Source organism: Symphalangus syndactylus, chromosome 18 (genome assembly GCF_028878055.3).
Source record: "Symphalangus syndactylus isolate Jambi chromosome 18, NHGRI_mSymSyn1-v2.1_pri, whole genome shotgun sequence".
NCBI classification, from domain to species: Eukaryota; Metazoa; Chordata; class Mammalia; order Primates; family Hylobatidae; genus Symphalangus; species Symphalangus syndactylus.
In genome coordinates this window covers 16049798-16074380 of record NC_072440.2, presented here as the reverse complement: position 1 = coordinate 16074380, position 24583 = coordinate 16049798, and the positions used below count along the sequence as shown (strand labels likewise).

The 24583-nt window shown below is 44.8% G+C and overlaps 1 protein-coding gene and 1 pseudogene across 10 annotated transcripts in view; one reads left to right on the top strand and one right to left on the bottom strand.

Annotated features, from left to right (window-relative positions):
* Positions 1–24583, top strand: part of LOC134733491 (large ribosomal subunit protein eL33-like) — a 346767-nt pseudogene that overhangs the window by 16167 nt on the left and 306017 nt on the right.
* The window catches only part of EFCAB6 (EF-hand calcium binding domain 6), a 295562-nt gene that overhangs the window by 116263 nt on the left and 154716 nt on the right, over positions 1–24583 (bottom strand). For all 10 annotated transcript variants that reach the window (XM_055252706.2, XM_055252713.2, XM_055252712.2 and 7 more), the window contains one exon: positions 2002–2116. In XM_055252706.2, the coding sequence (XP_055108681.2) occupies positions 2002–2116 (115 nt within the window). The remainder of the gene's footprint in view (positions 1–2001; positions 2117–24583) is intronic.

The window sequence follows — 24583 nt, the reverse complement described above, 5'->3', positions numbered from 1 at the left end:
GTGCACTTTACCTAGGGGGCGGCGAGGCTCAGGGGTCCCTGGCTCGCCTGGGAGGTGGAGCTCGTGGACAGCACGGCTGAATCCAGGCCGTCTGATACTAGGACCCAGTTGCTTCCCTACTGCCTATGCCCTCTCACTCCCCTAAAATTAAGGAAGGAAGTGTAACCTCTCCTTAAAAACTCCATGTCGGCCAGGTGCGGTGGCTCCCACCTGTAATCCCAGCACTTTGGGAGGCTGAGGTAGGCAGATCACAAGGTCAAGAGATCGAGACCATCCTGGCCAACATGGTGAAACCCCATATCTAATAAACACACAAAAATTAGCTGGGTGTGGTGGTGCACGCCTGTAGCCCCAGCTACTCGGGAGGCTGGGGCAGGAGAATTGCTTGAACCCCAGAGGCTGAGGTTGCAGTGAGCTGAGATCACACCACTGCACTCCAGCCTGGTGACAGAGTGAGACTCCATCTCAAAAAAACAAAAACAAACAAACAAACAAAAAACTTCCCTGTCTACCCCGTTTCCATTAGGCTGGGGTCATCTGAGTGTGACATGTGTCAAAGCCAGGCTACACACCAGGGACTTGGTTCCAGACGTGGTTCTCTGCACCTGTTGCTCCTGTGCCCTCCCCACGGTGTGGAGGGCAGATGGATGGGGGACAGGGCACCCCAAGCTCGTGGGCATCCTCTGCCCCTCTTGAGCCTGGCTTCTGCCTCACCTGCCTCACTGCAGAGGCTGCAAGTGGCCTCTCTCCGGTTCCCTACTGCCTGGCAGATAACACCCCCACCCCACCGCCTGACCCCTCTGCCACATCCCCCTGACCCCTAGCAGGGGCCACGCAGGGCCTCACTCCCCACCTTGCTAGAATCTTCACGTGTGAGAAAGCAGCTTAGAGGGGCAGGGAGGAGACGGGCAGGGAGAGGAGAAGCAGGAAGTGAAGGGAGGAGAACACAGGCAGCCAGGAAGCCGGGAGCAGGTGACAGAGACGGAGTCCAGTTCCAGCTGTGATGGCCTTGCCAGCACTGAGACCTCGGGCAAGTGACCTACGCACCCTGGGCCCCAATTTCCTCACCTGAAAAATGAATACACCTGGCAGGTGGGACACACTCACTAAAATGCAGGTGAGTTCCTTCTCCTTCTTATTTTCCTTAACAAATATCAAAACATCTACCCAGGGACAGTGCTGAAATTCTAAAATGCTCTGGCTTCTCATGATGCCATTTTTCAGGAGTGTGGGACCTCTCTGTTTAAGGCGTGGCAAATGACAGTCTGACAAGGCTAGGGAGACCTTGGCGAGGACCCAGCCCGAGTCTCTGGGAAACTCACCACCTCACACGGTTACCTCTAGACCCAAGGCCAGGAACACGAAAAATGCACGGGGCTCCTGCATTCCGCCCGGCCAGCCTGCAGGGTATTTACAGCAAAAGAGAACAGTATTCCATTGAGATATCTGTGTGATTTCTGCAGCTTCTCTGGAGGGCTTGTTTGTCCACCACAATGTCTTTGGCGTGTGAGAAAGCAGCATCAGTGAGTGGAAAGGCGGCCCCAGCACACTGCACAAAGATGGGTTTCCTAACATCGGGTGGGGGGCGGGGCTGGGTGGCCTCTTAGAATCTCTGCATCCTTCTCTGTCCACAGGGAGGAAAAATACCTGTGTTACCTGTGTGTGGTATTGTTAACTACAGATAACCAGCAACTACATTAGGGGAAAATCTTAAAGGCCGTGAGGTGTGATTGAAGAAACAGGCTTTGGCGCACAAACTTTCCGAACCATTTGTGCTCTGAGTTTGTGGAAGACTCTTTCAGGCAAAGTTCTGCACTCACAGTTCTGAACATGGTCAGAGAAAATGAAATAAACATGGTTGTTTGCAGCCCTGGAAGACACCTCATTTCAACATCTCAGCTTGTGCTACTTCAACCCGAGTGGCCTGGTGGCACTGCTAGCGAAGACGTGTGGTGTCACCCAGGACGCATCCCACAGGGTGTGGACTTGGCCGTTAGCTACCTTCAAATCCTGCCGCAAAATCAAGATAGCTCATCCCTTCCTTCTCGAAGCCTATTTTAGCGGTCAGCAGGGCATACTGATCATCGTTCATGGGCATCCCAGTGTCTTCCAGTACCTGAGGAGGGAGAGAGGGGAGGGTGGAGAGGCGTTAGGTGGCCCGCGGGTCACTACTCCCTGAGCACCTCCTGCCCCTGTGCTGCTCACAGCAGGGCTCGTGATTGTTATTTGTCTGACCCCACCCACAGGCTGCCAGGGAGTGGGACCGAGTCTCCTGTGTCCCTGGGCCTTGCACAAGGCTTGCGTTTGTTGGTTAAGTGAGTGAACGAAGGGACAAGTGGCACAGTCGTCATGGTGCTCAGGCCCACAGGCGCCACTGCAGACTTTTCCAAGCCGTGCCATCCAAGATACCCAAAGCCACACTTGTCACTGCCATGGCTTTAGAGTCTCATACATTAGGTTTATGTTCCCGTATATTCAAGAAAACAAAATAAAGCAAGCAAGGTAGTTTGAGGAGGGAAAACTGAAGTTTTCATTCAAGTTTCATTATGATCCCAGATTACATGAAAAGCGGCTGTGTTTTTTTAAATGGGGGTGGCCATCCATGAATGCTCTTTTTTCTTCTCCATATGCTAGTCCACTTGCTGAAAGTTATTCCTGATTCCTTCCCTCCAAAACACATGACCTACTGTTTCGGTTTTGGGTATGTTGGGGGCAGAGGGAGCACCCAAGAAAACACTCTTCCTTGCCTTGCAAATACTGAAGTGGAATCGTCTCAATGACTCTCCCTAGGAATTACAGAAAAGATGATGCCCTTTGGCCAAAAACCCAGACAGAGCTGCCTGCGTGGATGTGAGCCACCCACAGAAGGGATGCTGGGTGGATAGAGGCAGATGGAAGGCACCACCTCTGCTGATCTCAGAGTATTCACAATCCAAATGGGAAAACATGGATTTTCCTACAGAAAAGAACACAGAATCACAGTTCTAAATGCATCTATGGGCCAAGGGGCCAAAGACGTTCAGGATGATCAACCCCACCCGGAACAGGGGATAGAAGGCTTTCTAGGAGAACTGGGTTTGCCGATGGGTTGTGAAGAAACTGTGTGTTGGGGGGTGAGGAATACACAGGTTATCGTCAACAAAGTCAACAGATGTCACTGGAAGCCAGAGTAAGTTCCAGGTGGAGGAGCAGCACAGCAGTGCTCGCTGCATTCAGCGGAAGAGGCAGCTGGGGAGGGAATGGAGGGACCAGGTGAGGCCGTGCTGCAGTGTCGCCCTCATAATGGTCACTGCGCAGCACCACTTAGTGCCCGTGTGTGCCAGGCACTGTGTGGGGCTCTGTACAGGCTCCACACGGATCTCATTTAACCCTCAACAGAAGCCTCAAGAAAGGCACTCTTTCTAACCTCATTTTAATGCTGTGGAAACTGAGCCTTAGGGAGTTTGGGTCACTTTTCTTAGACATATGAATAGAAAGCAGCAGACCTGGGGTTCAAACCCAGTTCTTTTCTTTTCTTTCCTTTTCTTTTTTCTTTCTTTTCTTTTCCTTTTTTTTTTTTGAGACAGAGTCTCACTCTGTCACCCAGGCTGGAGTGCAGTGGTGCTACCTAGGTGCACTGTAACCTTTGCCTCCTGGGCTCAAGCGATTCTCCTGCCTCAGCCTCCCGAGTAGCTGGGATTACAGGCGCCGGCCACCACGCCCAGCTAATTTTTTGTATTTTTAGTAGAGACAAGGTTTCACCATGTTCGCCAGGATGGTCTCGATCTCCTGACCTCGTGATCCGCCTGCCTTGGCCTCCCAAAATGCTGAGGCATGAGCCACCACGCCCGTCCTCAAACCTCATTCTTCTTATTAACCACTGTGATGAGATCTACTGTTGGAATAAGGTCACAGGGGCCCGGACAAAAAAGAGAGGAGATGAAAATGGAGAGGAAATGGCCCAGGGGGAGTGGGGAGCAGCTCTGCCATGGAGCCCTGGTGTCCTCCATGTATCCAAAGAGGCCACATAGGCAAAGGCCAGTCTGAGCCTTGGTGGAGCCTGAAAGGACGGGAGGCCTCCAAGGAGCTGCCCTGAGCCCACCTCCCACCTGCCTCCCTATCTCTCCAGGAAGGCTGTCAGGAGACAGTTTCTCCTGCCTCCAGGTTCTGATAGGGTGAGGGGCTTTCTGCCCCGGCCCCTCACACTAGAGCTGCAGAAAGGAGGCCTCTTGGCTGCAGTCTGGATGTGGCTCTCGGCAACAGGGCACTCCACACCTTGCCGCGCAGTCATCAGCTTCCTTTGTTTTGGTGTCATCCTTTTTGGTATTCGGGAAGAGGACCAGGGAGCTGGCCCCTGTGGCTTACTCTCCCTTTCGCTGTCTATGTAAATAACAGACAGTCTGATTGTGAAAGTGCGTGCTGTATCTACGCTGGTCCAATCAGTCAGGCCTGGCCTTGGCTTCCTGCGTGTGGAGGTTAACAGTAAACAGGTTGTGATGTGGCTGGTACTGGGCTAGCAGCTGAGAGAAAAGGGAAGGGATGGAAGTGTTGCAGTGCTGCCCGGGGGACTGAGGCGGGTGGCAACGCAGGAGTACAAGGCTATCCCCAGGGCCTGCCTGTGGAATTGGGCAGGAAGCACGTGACTGGGAATGCTGACAGTTCTGTGCCATCTGCACATGGTCCCCGGCCCAGCTCTGCAGAGGAGCCTGTCCCAGCACAGGATGGCACTGGTGTTCAGGTAGAAAGCCGTGGCCCCCGCAGAAGCACCCACAACTGCGGTGAGCCTCTGGTTGCTTGCTTTGAAAAAAACTTTATATTTTGAAAACAATTGCACATGAATTATTCACGGCAAATTCTTCTTGCTCAGTTCTTTCACAAAACCATATGTACTGGATCGTAAGAAAATGTCTGCAGGCAAATGTTCCCCAGCCTAGAGGGCTGTGAGGTGCCAGGGAGATTCGTACTATCCCCCAGGCCCTCAGCAGCCTGTCCAGCGGTTGCAGGGGCGCAATCCCCAGGGGCACGGAGCAGCGGAGCACCGCAGAGAACACAAACGCTGCAAGTGCTATTCCCAGAAGAGGCTCAGGGCAGGCCACAGATGCGAAGGCCTCTAATGCCTCTTCCGAGGCTCCCCTTGCACCACTTTCATTTCTAAGATGAACACAGCAGCAAATCAACCAGATTTATCATGACCCTTGGAGGCAACATACAGTACGAAGGAAGGCTCACCAGCAATGTTTATAAAACAGATTTAAATGTTTAACCATTTAAGTCATTTCCTTTGGTCTTTTCTAGGAGGCATTCCCCTAAGAAAGTTGCTCAAAGACTGACAAACAATGGTCTGGCATGTGTTGATTCACCAGATAGTCACTGCTGCCCTCCCTGGGGCGTCCCTTAGATTGTAGACCGACTCTTCCCCAGGAGTTCACAACATTTCAGGGAACTGTTGCTGGGCCCTCTCCATGAAGGAAGACGCCCTGAGAGCATGCCCAATGATGAAAGTGAGGACTCAGCCTTTTCTAAACGCAGCCCCTGCGCAACATCCTGTGAGAGAAGCAGCCACCAGTTTCTGTGTGTGACACTTGTTTGCTATGTCTCTTTGCAGCACCTTTTTGGTGGTTTCTATGTGATTACACTATACATTCTGAACTTTTCACAGTCTATTTAGACTTAATATTATGCCACTTCACATAGAATGTAGAGACCTTGCAACTTCATCGAGGTCTCCTGCACCCTGTTTTTTTTTTTTTTTTTTTTTTTTTTTTGAGACGGAATTTCGCTCTTGTTGCCCAGGCTGGAGTGCAATGGTGCGATCTCAGCTCACCACAACCTCCGCCTCCCGGGTTCATGCTATTCTCCTGCCTCAGCCTCCCGTGTAGCTGGGATTACAGACATGTGTCACCATGCCCGGCTAGTTTTATATTTTTAGTAGAGATGGGGTTTCTCCATGTTGATCAGGCTGGTCTCGAACTCCTGACCTCAGGTGATCCACCCACCTCGGCCTCCCAAAGTGCTGGGGTTGTCCTGCACCCTGTTCTTATGGTATAGTTGACATTTGCTTCACATCTACATATGTTATAAATCCCACAAGACAATGCCATGGTTTTTGCTTTGAATATTACTATGTGGTTTTTAAATGAAGAAAAATAACAGCCTTCTATATTTAATCAGTGATTTACCATTTCTAATGTTCTTTGTTCTGTCATGGACAACCAAGTCTTCCTAGTATCAAATTCCTTCATCCTGAGAACTTCTTTTAGCCTTGCTTGTAGCGAAGATCCACTTGCAATGAATTATCTTAGCTTTTGTTTTGTTCAGTTTGAAATCATCACCTTCATTCTTGAAGGAGACTTTGGCTAGGTATAAAATTCTGGGTTGGGAGGTTTACGTTTGGTTTTGCTTTTGCTTTTTTCCTTTTTACTTTCCATATGTTACTGTTCTACTATCTTCTCACCTCCTCCATTGTTTCTGGTGCGAGGCCAATGGTAATTTAAAATGTTGTTTCCCTATTTGTAATGTGTCATTTTTCTCATGCTGCTTTTAAGATTTCTCTCTTTGATGTTGCTTTTCAACAGTTTGTCTGTTATTTTCTTTGTAATATCCTACTTGGGGTTTTCTGAGCTTCTGGAATCTATATTAGGGCCTTTCACCAAAATTGGGAAATTTTAGCCATTATTTCTTCACATATGTCCTCTTCCCTAGTCCCTGTCTTTTTTCCTTTTGTGATTCCAATTACACCTACGTTAGACCTTTTGATATTGTTCATATGATTGTTAGACACTATTCTCTCTTTTTAAAAATTTTTCTCTCTCCTCTTCAGTTTATATAACTATTAATCTATCCTCAGGTTCATTGACTTCTGTCATCTTCATTCTGTGGTTGAGCTATGTGGTGAATTTTTTGTTTCAGATATCTTATTTTTCAGTTCTAGAATTTCCATATGGTTCTTCTTATAATTTCTATTTCTCTGCTGAGATTTCATATATTTTCATTCATTATGAGTATATTTTCCTTTCTATCACTGAGCATTTTTATAATGGTTACTTTAAAGTTTTTGAGTGTTAATTCTAACATCTGGTCATCTTAGAGTCTCTTCTCTTAAGAAAGATCACATTTTTTCTGTTTCTCCAAATGTTGAATAATTTGGGGTTATATCCTGGACATTGTGGAGGTTATAGTGTGGGGCCTCTGGATTCTGTTGTAGTTCTCCAAAGAGTGACATGTTTTATGTCTATATATGTTATAAATCTATATATCTATGTATTTTATATAAATCTATATATTTGGTTCATGTGTTTGAGCAGGCAGTAGGCTTGGTTGGACTCAAACTGAAAAAGTTTTGAGTGTGTTGGGCTGCAGTTTAAATTTCAGTTCAGTTCTTGTATCCTTAGCTAGGTTACTTGCAATCTGCTCTGCTCATATGTGGTTTAGAGTCAGCCAGAGGTTGAGGAAGAATCTATACACAAAAGCTAGAGCATCTAACTGGCTCTCTCCTTTTCAAAATGCCCCCTTTCTCCATCCCCATCTTTACTTGCAGGTAGCATTAGTTACCCAGACCTCTTCCCTCTGGTTATTCAAGCCAGAAAGGCTATTCGTTTCCTCAAGTGAAAAGCTGTAGAAAATGGGAACTCACTCATGCTATTCCCATCTTCAAGAGTTGACACCCTCCTGAATCTTCTTGCCTAGTCTAGTTTCATTTTCCAGGACCTTCAGGCATTTGGTTATCTAATAAATTACTGATTTACTGACTTACTTAACATCATCCAGTGTTTATAGTTGGTATCTCTGGGAGGGCTGGTCCAGTAGAAGCTTACATAGCCAAACTGGAAACAAAACTCCCAGGAATATTTTCTGGGTGCTACAGCAAGCACATCCTTAAGATACAGGTATCACCAGCTCAGGGAGAGCCTTCTCGGTCCTCCCCAGCCTGGGTGACCAGAAAAAAAATCTTAAGCTTCCATATCCCTTCTGTTTAACTTCCATAGATAGTCCCTCGCACAGAACCTAACACATGGCAGGCACTCAACAAAGTGCTATTGTGTAGAGAATTACCAGCACTTCTTTTTTACTTCTGTATGCCAAGAGCACATAGTAGATGTTCACTAAAAGTTGAATGAGAAGAAGACAATGGGATGTCAACAAAAGGAACAGCTGGCAACACTCATCAGACTCTTGCTATCGTATCTGGTTGAATCTTGAGTCTGACTAAGAAAGCCCATGCCTATGCAGATATGAGCACCTATCTCATGCAGATATGAGCGCCATAGTTATGGCGAGGAAGGAGTTGGAATATTAAGAATACTGTGGACCAGGCACAGTGGCTAACACCGGTAATCCCAGCACTTTGGGAGGCTGAGGTGGGTGGATTGCCTGAGGTCAGGAGTTCAAGACCAGTCTGGCCAACATGGTGAAACCCCGTCTCTACTGAAAATACATAAATTAGCTGGGCATGGTGGCAGGCCCCTGTAATCCCAGCTACTCGGGAGGCTGAGGCAGGAGGATCGCTTGAACCTGGGAGGCAGAGGTTGCAGTGAGCTGAGATCGTGTCTTTACACTCCAGCCTGGGCGACAAAAGCAAAACTCCATCTCAAAAAAAAAAAAAAAAAATACTGTGAGGCCAGACAAAAAGATACTTTCCTTGTGAGACACACAAAAGGATCCAGGAGTAAAGGGAGATGGGACAGGGACTATGAGGTGCCAGCTCCTCAACGGGTGGTGCAGACTTCAGTGTGGGTATCTCAGTGTGTGTGCTGGACCAGCGTGGGATCCTCATCAGTCTTCCCTTAATACTACACTTAGCAAAGTTCTCTTCTGAAAATATCAGTTAAGGGGAGCCAAGGGAGAGATTCCTGTTTATATTTAAGCCAGAGATTTAAAGGATGCACCCTGAGGAGATTCAGGGGCACACAATCTGGAGACTGGCTTTTTTTTTTGAGATGGAGTTTCACTCTTATTGCTCAGTCTGAAATGCAATGGCACAATCTTGGCTCACCGCAACCTCTGCCTCTTGGGTTCAAGCAATTCTCCGGCCTCAGCCTCCTGAGTAGCTGAGATTACAGGCATGCGACACCACAGCCGGCTAATTTTGTATTTTTAGTAGAGATGGGGTTTCTCCATGTTGGTCAGGCTGGTCTCAAACTCCCGACCTCAGGTTATCCACCCGCCTCGCCCTCCCAAAGTGCTGGGATTACAGGCGTGAGCCACCATTCCCGGCTGAGATTGGCTTTTTAGCCATCCCTCCGTGCCTGGAAATCCTGTGGCCTAAATTCTTTTGTGATAAAACTAAAGAGAGTTATGGGTTTTATTTTTAATAAGTAATATTATTTCTATTTCTTTACATACTCATTCACAGACAACACGAAACGGGTACCAAAAAAAAAAAAAAGTCTGCCTTGTCTAGAATTTCAGACATGCTCTGTCTCCCCACCTCCCCCATCCCAGGGATACCTCATCTTCCAGCTCCTCCCCCACCTATGGACCACCTGCCACCGCAGAGCTGTGTCATCCAGAATGCAGGCATGATCTGAGAGTTCCAGTCATCAAGGTTATCTGATCACATGCAAAGCAGGTACGAGGGAGAAGAGTACTATGGCTAGAAAATAATATGAAATTTTCAAAATAGGTCTAATTTGTACTTGAACGGAAAATTCAAACTCTTTTGGCAAATGCTTCCGAGCGTCATCAGACACACATCTGACTGTCCATGTGGCCCCAGCAAGACAGAATCTTCAAGGCTGATGCAAACTGGGGTGACAGGCAATCATGACGCCATGGTCATGTACACAGGCCGCAGGATATTGGGCTCAGGATGCTGTTGCCAGGTGTGAGTGCAGATAAATAATGGGGTTTCCTTTTCAAGTCTTAACCAACAGGAATACTGTGAAGAACGCCATGAATGGTCACAGGGCGCAGGGCATCTCAGATAAGAAGCCCCTTGCAGGAAAACACCGACAGCCACGGTGTGCCCGATTACAGGTACACTTCTCAAGCACAGAGCCCACCAAGAACAGCACAGTGCCAAGAGCCAGAACTGGCTTCTGAGCCACAAACCCTCCTTCCTGGCTCCAGATAGGAATGGAAGCTTCACAAGGATCGCCACGAAAGAGCGTTTGATTGAGGAGCTACCAGGGGCTGCCCCAGGACTGAATGACTTCCATCCCTCATTCAAACCTTGCAACAATGCCTCAACAGAAGTATGACCAACTCCATGTTCTAAATAAGGAGATCAAAATTTAAGAAGGCGAAATAAGCCAACTATTTTCTAGGAAGACACAAGTGGTAAGAAGTAGAGCAAAGATTTGAACACGAGTCTGTCGGACTCCATGGGACAACATTGTCTCGTAGACTCAGCACTGGAAGAGATAAGACAGTGTCAGGTTCAACCTTGTCCTTTACTGATGAGAAACCCAAAGCCCAGAGATGCAAGAGCCTGCCTCACGTTCACGTGTGAGCAGTAAGGAGCCACCCACGTGACTCTGCTGGGTGTGCTGCTGCCCAGGGAAGCCTGGGAGCCAATGACTGCAACCTGGCTCTGGCAGCCAAGGCTGAAGTGCAGCTGAGGCTCTGGCTGTGCAAACAGCACATGACGCTGCTTCCTTTTGCACAGGCTCCTCACCCTGGGAGACGCGTTGCTCCCTATCAGCTGACTGGCCTGGCACTGTCCGCAGAGGACACACTAGGTTTGTTTCTTCACCAACTGTTGTGTGCTGTGTGTTTGGAACAGGTCTACAGCAGGGATAGGGTGTCTATGAGTCAGCAACTACACAACAAACAAGCTGAAATTCAGTGGCTTACAACAAAATAAGCATTTGTTTTTGTTTTTTTTTTTTGAGAGGGAGTCTTGCTCTGTCACCCAGGCTGGAGCGCAGTAGCATGATCTCGGCCTACTGCAAGCTCTGCCTCCCAGGTTCACACCATTCTCCTGCCTCAGCCTCCTGAGTAGCTGGGCCTACAGGCGCCCGCCATGACGCCCAGCAAATTTTTGTATTTTTAGTAGAGACGGGGTTTCGTCATGTTGGTCAGGCTGGTCTCCAACTCCTGACCTCAGGTGATCCACCAGCCTTGGCCTCACAAATTGCTGAGATTACAGGCGTGGCTGCGTGCGGGTTGACTGGGCTTGGCTCCTGAATGCAGGTTGGATTTGGACCTGCTTTATGTAGATTCACTCTGGTGACCAAACGGAAGGGACAGAGCTGCCCTAGGCAAGCTCTTTGAGCAGCAGATGATGGGTGCACAGGCTTAGCATGTTCCAGGTCAAGGAAAGCCACATATTAGTGGTCAGGGAAGCACACGCCATCCACTGAGGGGTAAATGATGGGGAACAAGGAGGGAGGGGGAACAGTGGTAAGGTGAGCTCTGCAGCCCTTTCGAGCTCTGAGTCTCTGGGATTCTGTTGACTTTGGTAAAATGCTATGACCATTAGATCACAATTTAAATCACTCCCACAAATCCAGACATTTGTAGTCCCTAGGCTAAATCTTCTGTCTGGTCCCCACATTAATTCTATTTGATCCATAGTGGATGGGACTGCACCACACTTCCAAAAACAATCCTTCCTCCAACCTTAGTGCCTGACTCTAGGCCTTCAGCACAGACTGACGGGTTGCTAATGGCAATCACAAAGTCGAAAAATGTTCATGTTTTCTTTTCTTCTTTGCTGCTGGCATGATCATGACAATGAAAATGATGACAAGGATAAGTTGGTTTGGTTTGTTTTTGTTTTTTAAATATATTATCCCCATAAAAACTAAAAGACTAGAATTGTGTTTAGATGGCACAGAATGACAAAATGCTGAACCTAAGTGCAAGCTTCAAAAACTGAGACTGAAAGATGAGGCGACATGACCGCCTTTCAATGTCAAGGGGAATTCCAGGCATAACTAATGCACTGACCAGACCTGTCCATTTTAGAAGCAAAGATCCAGAACCCAGCTCGGGTCTACATACACGTGTAAAATCTCAGCGTGTTCTGCGGGCAGTTAATTCAGTACTTCAATGACAGGTTTTGAACATGGCAGACAAAAGCAGACAAGTCGTTCCTACTTCAACTTCAGAGGAGGCTGTTCTCAGGTCCTGGAGATCAGATCTGTCTTTCAAAGGGCAAGTGGGAGGAAACTCAAAGCTCAGGACAAATGGGAGCAACAGGAAAAGCCGATGCTGAGCAGCCACTTCCCCTGCAGAATCCCAGGGCTCTCTGTCACTCAGTCTCTGCATGCCTTTATGTTCTCTCTTGCTGATTTCAAGAGCAGATACATCTCTAACATATAAATGTAATGTAAGTCCAGTTATGATCCCAATAATGCATCTGAGGGATAATTGAATAAAATGATTTTAAAGTCTATATGGTAACATATAAACCTGGCCTGAGAATAGCCAAGAAAATACAAAAAGGAAGAACATTGAGAAAAGACCTGTTTTACTAAATTAAAGAGTCATATTGCATTTATATAGAAATAGTGTATAAATCAGTGGTATGAACATTTTTGGATGTAGACCCTAGTATAATGAGAATGTCAGAAATGACAAAGGTAATAGTCTAATTCAGTAAGGAAATATAGAAGAAGAGCCCCATCTTACATCAAGTATAAAAATTAATTCCACATGGATTAAGCATCTACATTTAAAAATAAAAATAAATTCTCACGATAAAACAACAGGAAAGAGAAGTTCAGGCTAACTAAAATCAAAGAAATGCAAATTAAAATAATGACTATAATTCTGACTGGTATGTCAGCATATATTAAGCTTTTTTATTATACTCAAAGTTGGCAAACATTTGGAAATTAGTAACTACCAAACACTTGTGTTAGGAATGAATTTGATAGAATCGTTGGAAATGTAATATGGCAATATGCATTAAACATTTAACTGTGCATATTCTTTTGACCTAGAAATTTCACTTGTTCTATAAGCAAGAAATTGTAATAATTTCAATACATGTTCATAGATTGTAACAAATCTACCACTCTGCTGAGAGGTGTTGTTAGTGGGGGAGGCTGTGCACGTGGGGACAGGGGTATACGGGAACTTTGTAGTTTCCACTAAATCTTGCTATAAACCTAAAGCTGCTCTAAAAACATTCTATAAAAAAACAAATAAAATTCTTGTAAGAAAGTCTAGGAGACTGAGGTGGGGGTGGGGGTGGGGGATGAAGGAATAACACCTTATTAACCATGGCTACAAACCTAGAATTTATTTAGGGAAAAAAAAGGACAATACAAATATCTGGTTGTATAAAAACTGAAAACATTTTAATGGCAAAATATGGAACTATAACAAAACAAAAAGAAAATGATATATTTGGAAAATATATTTGTATTGCAGAAGACAAAGAGCTGATAAATTATTAATTAATTCTACAGATGTTTTGAGCATCTCTATGACAGGTTCTATCCAGGAACTGGGAATACAATAGTGAACAAAACAGCCAAGTCCCAGCCCTCAGGTGCCAGGCCCTATTTTAAGGGTTATACATTATTGTCGTCGGTTGAACTGCTTACCCCAAAAGATATAATAAGGTCTCAATCCTGGTTCCAGTGAATGTAACCTTTAATGGAGCTGGGGTCTTTTCAGTTCGAATCAAGTTAAGATGAAGTTGTACTGGATGAAAGTAGTTCCTCACCCAATGACTGGTGTCCTTAGAACAAGAGGGAAATTTGGACAGAGGCACACAGAGAGGAGAGCATGATGTGAAGACATGCAGACAAAGAAGAAAGAGACCAAAGAGGCCACGTGGAGCCAGAGGCAGAGGCTGGAGTAACGCAGCTACAGGCCGAGGAATGCCGGATGGCAGGCAGCCATTGGGAGCTGGGAGAAACAATGAAGGGTGCTCCCCACAGCCAGCAAATGAGAGCGTGGCTCTGCTGACACCTTGATTCCAAACTTCTGGCTTCGAGAACTGTGAAAAAATACACTTTTATTGTTTTAAGCTACCCAGTGTATGGTAATTTGTTGTAACTGCCCTAGGAAACTATTAGTTTCCCTAACCCTAACCCTATTAGGAAACTATTAGTTTCCTAAGGCTGTTGTAACAAATATATGTTGTAATAAATATATATATTAACAAATCTAAATATGTATCATATGTATATTATATATATCCTCATTTAATCCTTCTAACAATCCAATGATGTAGCTACTACTATTATCTCCATTTTAGGAATAAGGAAGCTGAGGCTGAGGGGTGTGCCCACAGGCACACAGTTATTAAGAAGCAGAGCTGAGCTATTCACAACAGCAAAGGTGTGGAATCAACCTAGGTGCCCACTGATGGTGGACCGGATTAAGAAAATGTGGTACATACACACCATGGAATACTACACAGCCATAAAAAAGAATGAAATCATGTCCTTTGCACAACGTGGATGCAGCTGGAGGCCATTATCCTAAGAGAATTGACACAGGAACAGAAAACCAAATACTGCATGTTTTCACTGATGAGTGGGAGCTAAGCATTGGGTACACAGACACAATGATGAGAATAACAGATACTGGGGACTACTAGAGTGGGGAGGGAGAAAGTGGGGTGTGGGCTGAAAAACCACCTGTTGGGTACTACGCTCACCACCTGGGTGGTGGGATTATTCATGTCCCAAACCTCAGCATTCTGCAAAATACCCACATAACAAACCAGCATGTGTATTCTTTGAATCTAAATTTAAATGTTGAAATCATTGTAAATAATAATAATAATGAAGAAGAAGAATCTGCTTCTTGAGCCCTGGCAGCCTGGCTCCAGAGTCAACATTTTTAGCCATAATACTATGGTACTTTATCAAATTGATTCATGCATTTGAAAAATACTTATTGAGCAATTATGATGTGCTAGGCACTGATTTAGATGCTAGAAATAGGGCAGAGGATGAGAAAGACAAAGCTCCCCATCCCCGCCAAGCTTACACGTTAGTGAGGAGTGACTTGTGACTACAGGGGAAAGAGTGTCCTCACAAGAGAACCAGGCTTGAGTTGGTGCGAACGAGCCAATGCCCAGAGAAGAACCTTGGGAGGTGGAAGAATAGAAGACAGGGTCAGATTAAGAGGGATACAGAGCCTGAGAGGGAAAAAAGTCCCTGGGCTGAGAACCCAGAAAGTGAGGGAGGAACTGGGAGTCCTGGGATTCTTGTGAGGGCAGAGATAAATAACGATGTCCATCATAAGCAAATAGGTTTTATAAATTGACAAGAGGGCAAAGGATGTAAATAGGCAACTCGAAGAACAAATCACAGTGGCAAATAATAATAATAAATTCACTAGTCAGAAAAAAAATGCAAATTAAAGTTTAAATGAGTTACCATTTTAAAACCATAAGACCAGCAAAAATTTAAAAAGCTATAATGCCTATCGCTTATAAAGGTCCAGAGAAAAAGATACTGTCATACACAGCCACTAGAAATGTGAAACATTACAGTATTTTTTAAAAAGCAAATAGATTACATGTTTAAAAATGTTTTAAAAAATCTTCAACCAAGAGTCTTACTCCTGGCATCCATTCCATACAAATAAAAGCATCAGTATGTAAGGACACATAGAGAAAGATTGTTTAAAGAGGAAAAAGTTTTAAAAATAAAAGAAATGAATGCCCATGAAAAAGAGAATGGCTAATGTTCTGCTTGTTGGAATATCTTGCAGATTTATGCTTCCACTGAGAACAAATGAAAAAGACAGAAAAAAATGCATCAAAACATCTGTTTGAAGCATAAGAGAGCTGCGGAGGCAACCAGAACCCAGAGGGACAAAAATCTGAGAGAAGGGTGAAGCTGGAGGAGAGTGAGCCATTTGCTAATCTGGGAGCAGGGCAAGGGGCTCAGAACTGGGGCAGATGGCCCAGGCAGGCAGAGAAACAAGTAAGGTATGTGAGGAGCTCAGAAAACTGGAGAGAACAAAAGGAGAGACCCAAATGACTGGATTCCTAGTGAGAAAGAAAAAGAAGAAACATGCCCAATACTCTGCCCCTTTTCCTCTCAAAGTATTTGCTGAATTCTTAAGCTGTGTGGGGTAGAAGACTAAGTAGGTTGGAAGCCTCTGAGAAGCAAAAGGGATTTTTTGGTCACCTTGTGGTCCTGAGGAAACAAGGACTGGAGTTCAGGACCTCCTGGAGGGGAAGGGGCAGGGCTCAGAGAATAACCCAGTAATACGGTTTGGCTGTGTCCCCACCCAAATCTTATCTTGAATTCCCATGTGTTTTGGGAGGCACCTGGTGGGAGGTAATTGAATCATGGGGGGAGGTCTTTCCCATGCTGTTCTCGTGATATTGAATAGGTCTCAAGAGATCTGACAGTTTTAAAAAGAGGCATTCCCCTGCACAAGCTCTCTCTCATTTATTGCCTGCAGCCATCCATGTAAGATGAGACTTGCTCCTCCTTGCCTTCTGCCATGATTGTGAGGCTTCCCTAGCCACATGGAACTCTAAGTCCAGTTAAACTTCTTTCTTTTATAAATTGCTCAGTCTTGGGTATGTCTTTATCAGCAGCATGAAAATGATCTAATACAGTAAATTGGTACCAGTAGAGTGGGGCATTGCTGAAAAGATACCTGAAAATGTGGAAGTGACTTTGGAGCTGGTAACAGGCAGAGGTTGAAACAGTTTGGAGGGCTCATAAGAAGATAGGAAAATGTGGGAAAGTTTGGAAATTCCTAGAGACTTGTTGAATGGCTTTGACAAAAATGCTAATAGTGATAGAACAATAAGGTCCAGGCTGAGGGGGTCTCAGATGGAGATGAGGAACTTGTTGGGAACTGGAGCAAAGGTGACTCGTTACATTTTAGCAAAAAGACTGGCGGCATTTTGCCTCTGCCCTAGAGATTTGTGGAACTTTGAACTTGAGAGAGATGATTTAGGGTATCTGGCAGAAGAAATTTCTAAAAAGCAAAGCATTCAAGAGGTGACTTGGGTGCTGTTAAAAGCATTCAGTTATATAAGGGAAGCAGAGTATAAAACTTCAGAAAATTTGCAGCCTGACAATGTGATAGAAAAGAAAACCCCATTTTCTGAGCAGAAATTCAAGCTGGTGGCAGAAATGTGCATAAGTAACGAGGAGGTGAATATTAATCCCCAAGACAATGGCGAAAATGTCTCCAGGGCATGTCAGAGGTCTTCACAGCAACCTCTCCCATCACAAGCCTGGAGGTCTAGGAGGAAAAAGCAGTTTCATAGGCCGGGCCCAGGGTCCCTGAGCTGTGTGCAGCCTAGGGACTTGGTGCCCTGCATCCCAACAGCTCCAGCCATGGCTGAAAGGGGCCAATTTAGAGCTTGGGCCGTAGCTTCAGAGGGTCCAAGCCTCAAGCCTTGGCAGCTTCCACATGGTGTTGAGCCTGTGAGTGCACAGAAGTCAAGAACTGAGGTTTGGGAACCTCTGCCTAGATTTCAGAAGATCTATGGAAAAGCCTGGATGTCTAAGCAGAAGTTTGCTGCAGGGGCAGGGCTCTCACAGACAACCTCTGCTAGGGCAGTGCAGAAGGGAAATGTGGGGGCAGGGCCCCCAAATGAGCTCCTACTGGGGCACTGCCTAGTGGAGCTGTGAGAAGAGGGCCACCATCCTCCAGACCCCAGAATGGTAGATCCACTGAAAGCCTGGACCATGCTCCTGGAAAAGCTGCAGACACTCAATGTCAGCCCATGAAAGCAGCCAGGAGGGAGGCTGTGCCCTGTAAAGCCACAAGGGCAGAGCTGCCCAAGACCACGGGAACCCACCTCTTGCATCAGTGTGACCTGGATGTGAGACATGGAGTCAAAGGAGATCATTTTGGAGCTTTAAGATTTGACCGCCCCACTGGATTTCAGACTTGCACGGGGCCTATAGCCCATTTGTTTTGGCCAATTTCTCCCATTTTGAATGGCTGTATTTACCCAATGCCTGTACCCTCATTGTATCTAGGAAGCAACTAACTTGCTTTTGATTTTACAGGTTCATAGGCAGAAGGGACTTGCCTTGTCCTGGATGAGACTTTGGACTATGGACTTTTGAGTTAATGCTGAAATGAGTTAAGACTTTGGGGGACTATTGGGAAGGCACGATTGGTTTTGAAATGTGAGGACATGAGATTTGGAAGCGGCCAGGGGCAGAATGATATGGTTTAGCTGTGTCCCCACCCAAATCTCATCTTGAATTCGATATGTTTGGGAGGGACCTGGTGGGAGGTAATTGAATCATGGGGGCAAGTCTTTCCTGTGCTGTTCTCTTGATGGTGAATAAGTCACATGAGATCTGATGGTTTTAAAAGGAGGCATTCTCCTGCACAAGCTCTCTCATTTTTTGCCTGCCACCATCCACATAAGATGCGACTTGTTCCTTCTCGCCTTCCACCATGATTGTGAGGCTTCCCCAGCCACGCGGAACTGTAAGTCCAATTAAGCCTCTTTCTTTTGTAAATTGTTCAGTCTTGGGTATGTCTTCATCAGCAGTGTGAAAACGGACTGATACACCCAGGCTCTGAGTTAGAGCTTTTGAAGTTTTATGCCCTAGGAGCAGGAGTAGTTAAAAAAACAAATGCTAACAGCCTTGCCAAAATTCAGTCCAGCCTCAAATCCACCAGTCCCTTATTGAACTATGGTTATCAGTCCCCACTCTATCTGCCTAGCAAAGCAGATGATGATCTATTATCCAGAGCCTCTTAATTTTCTTAATAAATAATATTTGATATTCAATAAAAATCTACCTGGCATTCCAAGAGACAGAAACATATAACCCAATATCCAGAAAGAAAAAAAAAAAAAGACAATAGAAACAGATCTACAGGTGATCCAGATACTGGAAATACCAGAAAAAAAAGCTATGAATATGTTTAAGAGAATACAGGAGTATATTGAGACAAAAGAAGAAAAAAACACAGATAAGAAATATGTTAAAAATAACCTAATGAGCATCCCACCACTGAAAAATATAATACTAAAATTAAGAATTCTGTGAGTACAATTAACCACAGATTGAAAAATGCAGAACATGGGATTAGCAAACTGGAAGGCAGGTCAATAGGAAATGCTGGGACTGAAGCACTGAAAGAAAAAAAGATGGAAACTACACAAAAGAGTGACAGAGGCATGTGGGATCCTGGAAAGGAGTCCAGGGAGGGAGGACAGAATGCGCATAAACAACAGGAGAGGAGGCAGTGGCTGAGAATTTGTCACAACTGATAAAACACATTAACCTACAGATACAAGAAGAACTGCAAACTCCAGCAGGATTCATATAAAGAAAGCTGCACTGAGACTCATCCTAGTATGGCTGCTGAAATCCAAAGACAGAGGAAAATCTTAAGAGCTGCTAGAGAAAAAAAAGACACATTATACCCAATAAGATACATGGTTGATTTATCAACAAAACTGATAGAAGACATAGACCATGGAATGGTATCTTTAAAAATGCCAGAAGAAAATGATTGCCAACCTGGAATGTTTTTCCCAGCTAAAATATTTTTTAAAATAAGGGTGGACTTTTTGCTTTCAGCTTTGACATGTAAACAGCTTGGAAGTCATCATTCCCATCCTTACAACAAGAAAAAAGACAAACTGCAAATTAATGACGTTTCATAGAACCATCAGAGAAACATAAAATCTGGAGAGAGAAATGAAGACAGAGAATCACAGCCATGATCGGCTTACCTGGAGCAGAAGCCACTGAGACCAGAAACTGGTAGGGATACCTAAGAGGTAATTTTGACAAATTGCTGGAGGCTGAGTGTGAATTAGCTTGAGAGGGAGTGATTTCTAGCGGCCCTGTCTTTGGAGGAAGGGGCAGGGGGAGGGCACACTTTCATGGGCTTTCATGCCAGGAGTCCCATCAGGTTCTCAAGGCGAATATCCCCTAAAAATCCCCTTGTGTTTCAAACTCAGGCAAATTAAAGCCAAAGTATGTAGAAGTAAGTAGAAATAAAGAAATAATAAAGATAAAAGTAAAAATCAGTGAAGTAGAATATAGGCAAACAACAGAGGAAATCAATGAAACCACAGCTTGTTTTAGAAAAAGATCAATAAAAGTGATAAACCTTTAGCTAGACAAGTCATGAAACAAACAAAATATTTTAAAATTACCAATCAGAAGCAGAAAAGGGAAAAATCATTACGGATATTATACCTGTTTAAAGGATAATGAGGCATGAGTCCATTCTAATATGAATAAATAGTTGCATAAGTTAGTAAGTGGAAGAAAAGAGACAAATATCCCATGCAAAAGGATTCCAAATAACGCCTGTTGTTGTGGCTTGAAAGAGCTGGAGCATTGTAACTCGCCACTTCTTCCCTGAGGGCTGTGCATCATGGATTTCTTCCAAAGAAGAAAATATTTCCAATATGGAAGAGAGAGGGGAGAAAAGGAATAACTTGACAGTAGTGAAACCTCTGCCAGGTGACAAAGTCAGGGAACACACCTCAGCCAGTGACAGGTTCAGCACCAACAGTGATGAGTCATATTAATAGCAGGTGCCCTTGACAAGACGTGATGAGAAGGGCACCCGCCTCTGTGGTCTTCCTTCCAAAAACACATTACCCAGTCTAATCGTGAGAAAAATATCACACGAATCCCAAATGAGGGATGCTCTACAAAATATCTGATCAGTAATCCTCAGAACTGTCAAGGCCATCAAAAACAAGGCAAGTCTAGGAAACTCTCACAGCCAAGGGGAGCCTCAGGAGACGTGAAGACTCACTAGAATGCGATACCCTAGATACGATCTTAGACAGGAAAAGGACATGAAGTGAAGAGGTAAGGAAACGTGAAGAAACCAGGGATACTTGGAGAGTGTTGCCAGTACATTTGCATTTAAAGTACAAAAGGGAGGTTTTTAGGCAGAATTTAAAAATAAATCCAGGTGCAAACACAAAATGTGAGATGGAAAGAAGAGCAGCAAGAGTAAATATGTAGATTCATTTGACAAATTATTTACCACATGAAATAATAATAATGCCTCATGAGATTTAAAATACATGTAAGGCCAGGCGCTGTGGCTCACGCCTATAATCTCAGCACTTTGGGAGGCTGAGCTGGGCAGATCACCTGAGGTCAGGAGTTCGAGACCAGCCTGGCCAACATAGTGAAACCCTATCTGTACTAAAAATACAAAATTAGCCGGGCATGGTGGCAGGCACCTGTAATCCCAGCTACTTGGGAGGCTGAGGCAGGAGAACTGCTTGAACCTGGGAGGCGGAGGTTGTAGTGAGCTGAGATCATGCCACTGCATTCCAGCCTGGGCAACAGAGCAAGACTCTGTCTCAAAAGTAAATGAATAAATAAAATACATGTAAAATTAAAATGCAAAACAACTATCACACAAAAGAGAAGAGGGGCTAAAGGGAGTATTTTAAAAACCTAGCATTGTTAGGGAAGTGGTGAACAATGATTTATATTTGACGACAGTAACGCAGGCTGCGTGTCACAGTCTCTCATGCAGCTTCCATGAGACTAATATAAGAATGAATCAACTCATAAGCTAATAGAGAGGAAAATGAAATAACACAACAGAGTGAGACCTTGTCTCAAAAAAAAAAAAAAAAGTTGGATAATCCTAAAAGAAGGCAAAAAGGACAGAAGAAGAAACATGAGACAGCCGGGTCAAATAGAAAAAAATAAAAACATTACAATGATAGATATAAAGCCAACTATATAGATAATTAAATACGTATAGAACGGACCAAATACTTCAAGTGGAAGACTCAGACTATCAGACTGTATTTTTTTTAATTGGCTATATGCTGTCCACAAGAGACTTGCTCTCAATAAGTAAACAGATAGTTTGAAAGCAAAAGGATAGAAAAGGGTACGCCATGTGAACACTCATCAAAAGAAAGCCGAAGTGACTACATTATTATCAGATGACATAGGTCTGAAGGTAAATGGCATTCCTCTGCGTCAAGAGAGTTATGTCCTAATGATAAAGGGAACAATTCATGGGAAGTTTTAATAAATTCTAAATTTATTTGTACCCAGTAATTAGCTTCGAAGTGAATAATTCAACAGTCAACAGAATGAAGAAAGGATCTCACTAGACAAACCTACATTCGGATGGAAGACCTCAACACACTTCACTCATCACTTAATAGAGTGAGCCCACAAAAATGTGGTAAGGGGCCGGGTGCAGTGGCTCACGCCTGTAATCTCAGCACTTTGGGAGGCCGAGGCGGGTGGATCACCTGACGTCAAGAGTTTGATACCAGCCTGACTAACATGGTGAAACCCTGTCTCTACTAAAACTACAAAATGAGCCGGGTGTGGTGGCCTATGCCTGTAATCCCAGCTACTCGGGAGGCTGAGACAGGAGAATTGCTTGAACCCAGGAGGCGGAGATTTGCAGTGAGCCGAGATTGCTGCCATTGCACTCCAGCCTCGGCAACAAGAGCAAAATGCTGTCTGAAAAGAAAAAAAAAGAAAATTTTAAAAAATGTGGTAAGCATATAGAAGTTCTGAAGGACACAATTAATAAAATGAACCCAATTGACATGCTGTTATGGACCGCATAATGGCATTTTGGTCAGCAGTGGACCATATACCACAGTGATGCCATAAGATTATATCATATTTGTTCTGTACCTTTTCTATGTTTAGATACACAAATACTTATCATTGTATTACAATGGCCTACACTGTGCAGTACAATACCATGCTGTACAGATCAGTAGCCTGAAAGCAATAGGTTATACCACATAGCTTAGCTGTGTAGGAGGCTATAGCACCTAGGTTTGTTGTAACCACACTCTAGGATATCTGCACAACAACCAAATCGCCTAACAATGCGTTTCTCAGAATGTGTCCCTGTCATTAAGCCGCATATGACTGAATGTAGGAAACTGAGACTCCAGTGGTGGAGAACACACGTTCTTTTCCAGCGTTTATGAGACATTTCTCAAAATTGATGGCCAGGCATGGTGGCTCACACCTATAATCCCAGTACTGCGGGAGGCTGAGGCAAGCGGATCCCTTGAGCCCAGGAGTTCAAGACCAGCCTGCGCAACATGGGGAAACCTTGTTTCTACAAACACACACACACACACACACACACACACACAAGTTAGCCAGGTGTGGTGGCATGCACCTGTAGTCCCAGCTACTCAGGAAGCTGAGGTGGGAGGATCGCTTCAGCCCCGGAGGTGGAGGCTATAGTGTGTTGCGATGGCACCACTGCCCTCCGGTCTGGGTTACAGAGAGAGATCCTGTCCTCCCATCCCCCAAAATGACTATACGTGTTAGGTCATAATCCACACCTCAGCATATTTCAAAGGATAGACTGAAGTCATTTAGACTTTAGAATCTATTCTCCGATCACAATGGAATCAACTGTAAAATCAATCATTAAAAAAAAACCTAGAAAATCCCAACTGTTTTGGAAATTAAATACACTTTAAAAATAAACCATTAGAAAAAGAAAACAATCACAAGGACAATTATAAAACATTTTGAATGAAACGATATTGAAAAGATAGTATACCAAAACCTACATTAATGTGGCTAAACCTGTTCAAGCACTTACAGGGAAATGGAGAGCCACAACTTCATACACTAGAGAAATAAAGGCTGAAAATCAATGGTCTAAATTTCTAATTTTCAAGAAATTAGAAAAAGAAGAGCAAACTAAATTCAAATTAAGTAGAAGGAAGAAAATAATCAATATAACAGCAAAATTCATGAAATGTAAAACGCATATACAACAGAAAAAAATGACAACACAAATAAAGTTGTGATTTTGAAAAGACTAACAAAACTGACAGACCTCGACGTCTGCCTCTGGATAGGATGGAGCAACTTATAGCAAGCAAACACTCCCAATTAAAACAACCAGAAAAGCCCACTTGATTACAAAAGTAATATTTGAAAAGGCATCTAAGGCCAGGTGAGGTGGCGCATGTCTGTAATCCCAGCACTTTGGGAGGCTGAGGCCGGTGGATCACCTGAGGTCGGGAGTTCGAGACCAGCCTGGCCAACATGGTGAAACCCTGTCTCTACTAAAAATACAAAAATTATCCGGGTGTGGTGGCGGGTACCTGTAATCCCAGCTATTTGGGAGGCTGAGGCAAGAGAATCACTTGAACCTGGGTGGGGGCGGAGTTTGCAGTGAGTAGAGATCATGCCACTTCACTCCAGCCTGGGCGACGGAGCAAAACTCCATCTCAAAAAATAAAATAAAATAAAATAAAACAAAAGGCATCAGAGAGCAATGAGGACTAAAGGGAGTAAAACTCCAAGGCGGGGGAACCTTTCAGAGGCGACCTAGGGATGTGCGAACAGCTGGTGATTGTCGGGGTGGACATTAAACAGAGAAATTGGGTTGGTCCAGGCAGAGGCCACTCCCGCACTGTGAGTTACGTGGCCCTGGAGTGGCAAAATTGGAGACCCGAGTGGGCCCAAGTCATGACTGGTTTCCCTTTGCAGACAGGAGGCGAACTCTGCAAGGATGGAAGTCCACACACTTTCGTGGTACGCAGGGGATTGAAGGCCAGGGAGGAAGGCCCTGAGAACACAAAAATGAGCACCTGGAGAGCCCTAGAGGAGGGGTCAGATGAGGCTGCGGCTGCTTTCACCCTCAGGGAACGCGCCCTTCGGGCCACAGCTGGATGCCAAGAGAATCTGGCCATGGCCTCAGCGGAATGGCATTGCTGGAGGATGGAGGAGTAAGTAACAAC